The 9,351-nt window shown below is 41.6% G+C and overlaps 1 protein-coding gene and 1 long non-coding RNA gene across 2 annotated transcripts; both read left to right on the forward strand.

The window, feature by feature from the left end:
• Positions 1 to 3,735: 3,735 nt before the first annotated feature.
• On the forward strand, positions 3,736 to 6,843 carry LOC111231246. The gene is made up of 3 exons (XR_002665478.1): positions 3,736 to 3,818; positions 5,096 to 5,140; positions 6,807 to 6,843. It is a non-coding gene; the product is annotated as an uncharacterized LOC111231246 (long non-coding RNA).
• On the forward strand, positions 6,842 to 9,030 carry LOC111231205. The gene is made up of 3 exons (XM_022758244.1): positions 6,842 to 6,970; positions 7,511 to 8,398; positions 8,622 to 9,030. Exons 1-3 carry the CDS (start codon positions 6,842 to 6,844, stop codon positions 9,015 to 9,017), a joined length of 1,413 nt encoding a protein of 470 aa, XP_022613965.1. The 3' UTR covers positions 9,018 to 9,030.
• The last annotated feature ends 321 nt before the right edge of the window (positions 9,031 to 9,351 follow it).

Raw genomic sequence — 9,351 nt, forward strand, 5'->3', positions numbered from 1 at the left:
TTTAGGAACAGCAGTGCTTTGAGCTAGATGCTAACTTTGCATGCTAACATGTTCACAATGCTCACATGCTGAAGTTTAGCATATTGATCACATCGCTCACCATCTTGATGCACTGCGTTGGCCTGCTAACTTTTGCTAATTAGCACTAAACATGAAGTACAGCTGAAGATGATGGAAATGTCATTAGCTTTGCAGATATTTGTTCATAAACCAAAGTGCCGGAAAAATCTTTCTCTGATGATGGCACTGAAAAGTCACGGGACCATCTTAGGTGAGTAGTGTTAATCATCTGGGGACCATGACAACCTGTGCAAAATTTCACAGAAATTCATCCAATAGTTTTCTAGGCCACAAATGTCAAACCTGCTGGTGGTGCTAAAGGAAAAGTCAGAGGATCGCCAAAGTGAGTAGGGTTAATCATAAGGGGTCCATGAATGTCTGTACAACATTTCATGGAAATCTATCTGGTAGTTGGTGAGATTTTAAGGCTGGACCAAACAACATCACCATGCATAGAGCCACGCTACTAGAGTGACTGAGGATGCCAGAACAAAGAAACATGATCTGTTATTCTCTATAGAAACTGCAACATGAACATGAACATAAACATTTCACTAAATGTCTGAGATTTTGAAACTGTGTACATTAACTTTATTTGATGTAAACCCTGATAGCTCTGAGCTAGAAAATATATTGGAAATGTATTATTTTGCCTTTTTTTCTTACATTGTAAGTGGTAATAAATTAAATTTGTAAGTTGTTTGTTTGTTAATTCAATCAAACTTTTCCACTTTCCCGCAGCTTTTAATTATTAATGGTTTTATAACTTTCTGTTGAATTATTTGTATGACTTGTAACTTGAACCACAACTAAAACTTTTACATAAAACCATTTGACAGGCACCATCATTTAACAAGGGTCTGTGTTTTTAATGAGCTTTTCTTTCAGTAGTAGCACGAGACGCTTAATGAGGTTTTCTTACCCCAAATATCTGTTATGTTGCTGTGAATTTTCCATGCAACAAAGGAGACAGCCATCTCTCCTGATGGCTGCTCAGCTTTAAACTGAAGAAGACAGCATTTTGCCTCCTTATGTGACTGCATCAGTTATTCTTAAATGAGTAAATTGCAGGGATCATAGCCCGGGCTGAGTCATCATCAGTCATGCAAGGGAGGCACGGTCCGAGGGGACAAACAGTATGAGCGTAGAGAAGCAGCATTTGGGAACTGAGTAGCAGACGATGCTTCAGGCAGAATAACTAGATTTTGTTTCATTTTTAATTTTAATCCAGACAATATTGACATCTATAACCGAAGCTCTCCCATACTACATAAGTGATTCCCAGCCAGCATACTTGTACCCCAGAGGCGCTTCCGCAGGTACCAGGAGATACATGGAAAGATTGTGAAGGACCTCAACTCATTAAAAAAAATTATGATTCAATAAAAAAAAAAATTTAAAAAAATCCAGATATTGAGTAGGCTGTAAAACCTCAGGTTGCAGAGTGTTAATGAGTTAACGAGTAGAAGTCCAAACAAGTAATGGATAATCAGTTGAAATATTTAGCTACAGTTTATTGATAAATTGTTGACACATCCAGCTTTTGCCACGAGTAGTACAAAAGCAAACATAATAAATATTGTAAATAACCTCCAGTTTAAAATCAATTCAAATGAATGCATTTGGAACATAAAGGTTTGTGTCATTAAGGGATAACAGGGTTCATCTGACAGGGCTGTATGTACATACATGCAGTCAGCTAATGTTCCTGGTTTCCATAGCTCCTATTTACACATGTTCTGTATATTCCACTGACGCAGGCTGTAGGCTGTACAGGCTACGTGGCACAATCCGAGCATCAGGACCAAACAAACAGCGTTGTTGGCATGCTGGTCCTAATGGCTCTGGCTTCTACAGCAGCAGCAGTTTGCTTCATTAGTGACCCACTGTATGAGGCCTAGTTCTTCTAATGACTCCAGCTCCAGCCTCCATGTCGCTGAATAAAGACATTCACGAGAAAGATGTGTTTAGAAGGTTATTTTATTACTTGTGTATTTTTTGAAATTATTCAATAAATATATCAGTCTGAGAGATTTTAACAATCTGTGGATTCACCGATCTGAGTAAGCTGCAGAATCATCACACGTTCAGTAAAAAGGTTTTTCAGAATATATAAAAATATATAAACAACAAAGTGAAAGAGCAGCTGGTTGCAGACTTCTGACATTACGGCTGACAACAAGTTTAGAAACGTTATCCAACAGGCTGGTGCAACTGCTGCTTGGATAGTGTTGCATCAGTGAAATGAAACTAGTCACGTTCCTGTCATCCAGGACAATGTTGCTCACATATTTGTCAATATACTGATGCAACACAGTTATTATTTCAGGGGTAGTTTTTATTCCTTGCCAGTCAGTTTCATCTTATGGAGATGAAGCACTGGAATAAAAAGACAAAAGACTGATTATTTTAATTTATCTCCAGTAGAGGAAGTTGTTGTTATTTCCTATTTGTCATTAGATTCTGTTCATGCATGCTGTTTTGTTGTGTATCATCAGGACAGTACCATGAATATCAGGACTACCTCTTGCTCTACTGTTTCCACTAGCCGCAGACACTTCTTTATAAATCTGTGCTCCTGTAACATAGATCTGCAACCGTGTGGATTTAATAGCTTTCAGTTTTTAAATCCGCACCTACTCAGCCATTTATGTAAATTTCAAATCTGAAGATCAACTAGTAGCTTAGATACACTGTCACCTCACATGATGACCCCAAATTCCAAACCTGCGAGGAAAGAAACCTGGCGCTAAATGGCACCTTGTTAATGTTTCTCCACTGAGAGCAGTCGTGCTGCTCACCTCTCCTAATTACAGGACCCCTATTGGTTGGACGGATGGCAGTGCAGGAGCCAATCCTGGAGCGCCTAACAGCACGCCGGAGCCGTATGACATGCCTTTTTGTTTTTAATGATCAAGTGGGCTCCTTAAAAATGTTTCCCTGCCCGTCTGTCCCATACAGGGGAACTGAGAGGTAGAGTGCTTAGACAGCTTAGACCACAGCGCAGCAAGCTCCCACCCCCCGTCAAGAAGCTTGATCCAGAGAGCCGCTGGATCCGGAGGTGATCTCAGGAGGCCACAACTTCAGCACCTTTGCAGGTAAGGACAGATGTGAGTTCTTCTTGGGCTAAAGTTGACCTATTTTCAGTTAATAGAGCCACAGCAACTGCCTTGCAACTTCACCTTTATTGGATGAAAAGTGAGAAAGTCCTCAGTTTTGTAAGCCTGAGTGAAACTATAGGAGACAAGCTCTCTTTTTGAGCACAGCAGCTGTAACTCAATATCCACCCGTGCAGTAATAGAGAAGTACATGTACATTGTTTGATTGTTAAGTCCAGTCCTTCTCTATTTAATATTCTGATATTCAGAACTGAAGTCTTGTTTTTCTCACTAATCCCTGAAAAGCTCTATTACAGCATGTCCCCAATCCTCTCTATTGTTTTGGCATCGGCCAGTTAAATAAAAGCTGTCTCTTTGTTCCACGTGCATTGTCCTCTCATGGATTTCTATATCAAACAGATTGCTGAAAAACTTAAACAAAAACTAAAACGATACAAGGATCAATCCAAGTGTCGTGTCATTGTAATGTTACAGCCAGAAGTTTATCCTGCAAATACATTTCTGTTCCAGCGTTATCACTGAATATTGTTTCTGTCTTTTCCCTCAGGAAGCACATAAAACTGAAAATGGCACGTTTTGGACGGCCATCGCTTTCCCTGATCCACACAGGGTTCCTGTTAGCGATTGTTTTGTTACCAGGTGAGACTTTGATTACAAATTATTATTACCAATTTAAAATATATGTGACTTTAACTGACCTTTGTCACAACCAAATAGCCTACTAGTTGGCAAACAGATGGGAAGCAAACGATTTTGAGTTACTTGTACCTTACTTATGTGACTTTCTTCTCCGACTCCATTACAATTCAGAGGAAAAATATTGTACTTTTTACACTCTACAATGTAGTTTAATAAACTCCACTTTGTCCAAGTACAACTGTAAAATGCTACTTACACATTAATGAATCAGTGACGATATATACAAATATAAAGAGAGTAAATATGTAACAACTTCACAATCACATGGGCTGTTTGTCTGCATAAGAAATACTTTTACTTTTGATAATTTAAGTACATTTTGCTGATAACACTATTCTACTTTAAATTGGATTTTGAAAAGAGTCCTTACTTGTAATTTAGCATTTTTATATCACTGTGTTGCTACTTTTACTGAAGTAAAAGTGCTGAGTACTTCTTCTTGCCCTGGTTTTTTGTCAAAGTCTATTATGAGGGATGTATAAGAGGAATTTGGATTAATGACCTTTATTTCTAAAATCCTTGTTACAGCCCTGGGCACTGGCACATTAATCTATGGCACAGAGGTATAAAGTCACCATTACTCTCATCTCCTTAACAGTAAAGTAGCATGTCTTGTTGATGGCAAGGCATCCTTTACATACTACAAAATCTTTCTAGAGGCATAAAAGACATTCATCCTTGCTCCTTTGGGAGATTTTCCACATTAATAAAACTGGAAGTTTCTGCCATAATCAGCTGACTCGGCTGTTTTCTCATAGTCATAAACTTCTGAAGGAAACCCCTGGTGGAGCAAAGGATACTCCGTATGTGGATACATGAGATGCACACAGACATGTCCCCTCCTTCCCATCTTCTGCTGTAACAGTGAATTGGTAATTGGTTTGTGTGAGGGCCCACTCTTTGTAGTTTTACAGGTTAACATTAAGGAGGCCCCCATAAGTTGTATAAACTCCCCCCCCGGTCTGGTTTCAAAGCCTAACTGAGCGTGTATGGGTCTGGGCGGGGGTCTGGAGGAGGAGGAGGAGTGGGTTGGGGGTGTTTAATCTGCAGGATACAGCCTGTACCGGGGCGCCAGAACCCCAGCACCTGCCGTGTTTCACCCAGGGGCTTATTAGCAGGTCAGCGTTTTCCCTGATGTTGAGGGAAAGCTCAACATCTGGTCCTAGTCAACTAATATCCCTGCTGCTGCTAATGTGGCTGCTGCTTATGTTTTACAGAGTTTCTGGGGGCGGTTCCAGTGGAGCAGCACAAAGAGGAGGAAGGTAAGGATCATTGATGTGGCATGTAAGACACACTGGCTTTTTAGTCATTTAAATCATGGACATTTAAAAGAAGATATGTGCTGTGAAACTGAATCATCCAACTTTTGTGTGTTCAGCCAATAAGCACCACATTAATTTCATGTTTACAGGTGGTGGTCACAATAACACACCCTTACAGTCTGGTGAAAAGCTGAAATAAATTACTGACAGAATATTGACAACATTTGATTAATCGAATTGTGTGAGTAATTTTACATAGAAAAACAACAGAGTTTAGTGGTTCCAGTTTCTCAAATGCCTCAAAGATGTCCTACTTTTATTTGACTTAAATGATACTAAACTAAAGAAAAGCATTTTAAACGACAATTTTTGGCATCTGGGAACTGGACATTTTTACTATAAACTTTACACTGATATTCAAAAGACCAAACAATTAACTGATTGATCTAATAGAAAGTATTCTGCAGATTAACCGATAGTAACCATTAGCTGCAGTGGGGCCAACCTTTCCATAGGTTGTCAGTGCAAGCAGCTTATTATGACCCACAGTTACGTTTTATTGTTAGGTGACCTATTGTGGCTGTAGCAATTATGATGGGAACAAAGGAAGAGATTAAGTGATGTAGCATATTGACAGACAGTGGAGGCTGGGGTGGATGGATGGGTTGACAAAACACAGGGCTTTGACAGAGGAGATCTGAAACCGATAGTCAATGTTTTTCTAACCAAGACTGTTCCACAACCTTATCTGCGTGTTTATCATAACCATGATGACAAAGGTGTGGCCTATTACATGTGATGCTCCTACAGTATCAGAGGGTAAGGACAAACAACCTAAATGGTTGTTCAGGTTGGAGGACTTATTTTTTTGCCACCCTAGTCTCATCCAAAAACCCCTGTCAGAAATACATTGGTGTATGTTCTAGTTTTCAGTTCTTGTTGGTAGTATCTTAGAGTCAGTTTAGCTCTCCTGAAATTGAAATTATGTTGTCGCACTGGGCTGCTTTATATAATTTCTAATTTGATAAAATAACAGCAGCACCAAACAACATGATGTCGTCCATCTACTTCAGTCAAATACCAAAGAATATCTTGTATATCTTATCCACAAACAAAACTCATCCAGTTACAAAGACAACAGAACAAAAACGGCTAGAAAGCCTTTTTAAATACACCTACAAACAAAACGCAAATACGTGTTTGCTTTAGATGATAAGACTGATACCACCCTTGTGGCTGAATGGTAAATATAAAGCTACAGCCAGCAGCTGGTTAGCATAACTAAACACAAAGAGTGAAAATAGGGGTAAACAGCCATAAGCTATTACAGCATAACCTCCCATAAAATGGCAAATTAAGCTTTTTACACTTTCTTTTTTGTACATATCAAACAAAAAGATGTAATATATAAATCAGTAAGCTTTAGAGGACTCCGGACAGAGAGAGGCTAGCTGTTTCTCCTGTTTCCGGTGTTTATGCCAAGCTAAGCCAAACCCCTGTTCATCAGTAGGCAAGAAAGTCAATAACACGCTCTTGTCTGTGCCTATAAATAGTGAACTAAGATCACTGTGAGGACACAACAGTACATTTTTTTCAGACATCTTCCATACACACTCATACCAGCACCGTTAACTTAGTCACCTTTGTCCCTCTTTTCTCCCATCAGTGACTGCAGTGTCTGGTGATGTGAAAGCCGAGGCCATGGCCAACCTGAATAAACTTGTTCGTAACAGAAGGAACGTCCCCTTCTTTCCTGTGCCCCAGTTCAAACGCCTGCCAGATTTCTGGGGATGGTACAAGTACTTCATGGATAGCCACAACCAGGAGGGAGTGAGTGGAGTTTGTTTCACATTAATTATTCAGCTTCTCCCCGTCAGGATTACGAAACAGTTTCTTCTTTTAAAATTGACGCAACAATTTACATCACTACTTTGCAAAATGGAAAATAGGACAATTTAAAGAGCTATTTGATATAGATTTAAAACATTCCTCATTTTTCATAGCAATAATTCTTTATTGCTCAGACTATTATTATATACTATTATATAAACATATTAATATTCCATTATCCTCTTAAAATGCTGAGATTCTTTTTAATGCAGCTCATGTTCCAGCCTGTCTTCGTAGTGCCAGTGAGACCTCTGTGGTTTAAGAGTCAGGCTGTATGGTTTGAGTAACAAGACAGCGAGCTGAAAAAGTACATGCATTCCTCCACAGAGGATTTGTCTGAAAGTTTTCATCTATATCAAGAGCTTCATTTGAATTCTTTTAGTTTTAGATTTCTTCGCTGTTTTATTCTCTGTGGCATGTGAATCATTTTAGATCAGATAGGATTTATTCATTTTGTCTCTTTTTCATCCTGCTCTTCAGATTGAGGATCTGGATCGTCTGTACATGGCCTACCTGCAGAACAAGCACAGGTCAGAGGAGGGGCCCACCTTCAACCACTACCTCAAGCACCTCAGTGAAATCTACAAGACCTGTGCTGATTCTGATGATCCCGAGTGCATCGCAGAGTCCACCAGCAAGCCAAAGGCTGCAGTGGTGATGCCCGCCCCCATCAAGTCTGCTGCCGTCAGGCTGTGCAACCCCTACATCGACCCATACTGCCTCTTCCCCGTCCTCCCCAAGGCTGCAGCCCAAGAGCCCGAGCCAGCTCCAGCCAAGGTACCAGCTCCCATCCTCACCCCCCTGCTGCCCATGCCCCTGAAGGGCCCCACTGGCTTCTACTACTATGCCCCCGTCCTGGAGCCCTTCCTGAGTGCTGAACAGAAGGCTGAGCTGCTGAGGATCTGCAACTCTGAAGATGTGGAGTGTCTGCAGTATCACCTGAGAGCAGCTTATGGCTACCGCCCAGCTCCTGGCCCAGCCCCATCCTATTCTGCCCTCAAATGTGACCCCAAGGACCCCTACTGCAAGCCCCATCTGGTCCAGAAGGCCCCAACCGGCTTCTACCACCTGCTCTACCCTAGCTGTGACCCCGCAGTTGATCCTCTGTGTGTGACCAATGTTGCTGCTCCTGCTCCCCTCTCTGATGAGGAGCCTCCTAAGGAGCAACACTGCAACCCTCTGTTTGACGCTGGCTGCAACCCCCTGACTGCCACCAAGCTGTCCGGTCTCACCAAGCCCGTCCTGGAGTACGCCCCCAAAGCTGAGCCTGCACCTCCAGCTGCTCCTCTGTCCTGCGATCCTCGCTATGACCCATACTGCATACTGGCAGCCGCCGCCGCCCTGCGCAAGCAGCTCCCCGAGCACCAGGTCTGAATTTGACGCCTGCTACTAGGATTAAATAGTTCAGTGTTTTGACTAACCTAGTGTAATCTTGCTTGTTGAATGGTTCTGTTAATTGTCTCTTCTTTTTTATTCGGTTTATTAAATGATGTAGTGAAATGAAATGGGTGTTTCATAATGCTTTCACTTGCTATCTTCAATCTGCTTTTGTTTTGAACCAAAAACACAAATCAATCGATCAATCAACCAGGTCCGCTACAAGCTCGGCATCCGCGGCAAGACCAAGGAGGGCTACGACTGCTATGTGCACTATGACAAAGACTGCACCCCAGTGAAGTCTGGCACCGAGGCCAAGGCTGACATCAAGGCTCCAGCCAAGCCCGCCTGCCATCCATTTGACCCCAACTGCAACAAATTTGCATCACCGTCCAGCATTGAGGCCCCGAAGCCCGGCAAGGATGGCATAATCCTGCCTGACCCTGACTGTGACCCAGAGTACGACTACAACTGCCGCCTTCGTCGCGCGGAGCCTGCTGCTGCTGAGGAGACCGCCACTGCTGAGGAGAAAGCTGCCGATGAGCCCGCCAAGGAGGCGGTCCCACGCTTTGAAGACTTCCTCAAGAGCGTCATGAGCCAGTACAAATAGATTCCAGATATAACATACCGACAGAACCAACAACTTCTACTTTATTATAACGAAAAATGGGGCTAACTCAGTAAAGTTTTCTGGACTTCATGGACCACAGCCTTCTACCATTCATTACTTCATTACAAAATAATTGAATCAATTGGCACATATTGCAGCTTTTACATAATGAATCTTATTTTCCCACACAATCTGAAGGTTTCCTAATTTTGGTCTGTTTTTATAAAGGGGGAACAATTAAAGAGGGCCAAGCAACTTAGAACATGTGGATTAAATACTTTGTGTATGTATGTTTGTAGAAAAGAGTGTTATGTATAGAAGTGTGATAGAGTAG

This window comes from Seriola dumerili, unplaced genomic scaffold, assembly GCF_002260705.1.
Source record: "Seriola dumerili isolate Sdu_G_001 unplaced genomic scaffold, Sdu_1.0 BDQW01000291.1, whole genome shotgun sequence".
Classification (NCBI taxonomy): Eukaryota; Metazoa; Chordata; class Actinopteri; order Carangiformes; family Carangidae; genus Seriola; species Seriola dumerili.

Excerpts from the sequence above, each read along its gene's own strand:
- LOC111231205 (XM_022758244.1), top strand. The coding sequence starts at position 6,842 with ATGGCCAACCTGAATAAACTTGTTCGTAACAGAAGGAACGTCCCCTTC. Across the intron at positions 6,971-7,510 it reads ATAGCCACAACCAGGAGGGA|ATTGAGGATCTGGATCGTCT; the intron begins GTGAGTGGAGTT and ends CCTGCTCTTCAG. Across the intron at positions 8,399-8,621 it reads AGCAGCTCCCCGAGCACCAG|GTCCGCTACAAGCTCGGCAT; the intron begins GTCTGAATTTGA and ends TCAATCAACCAG.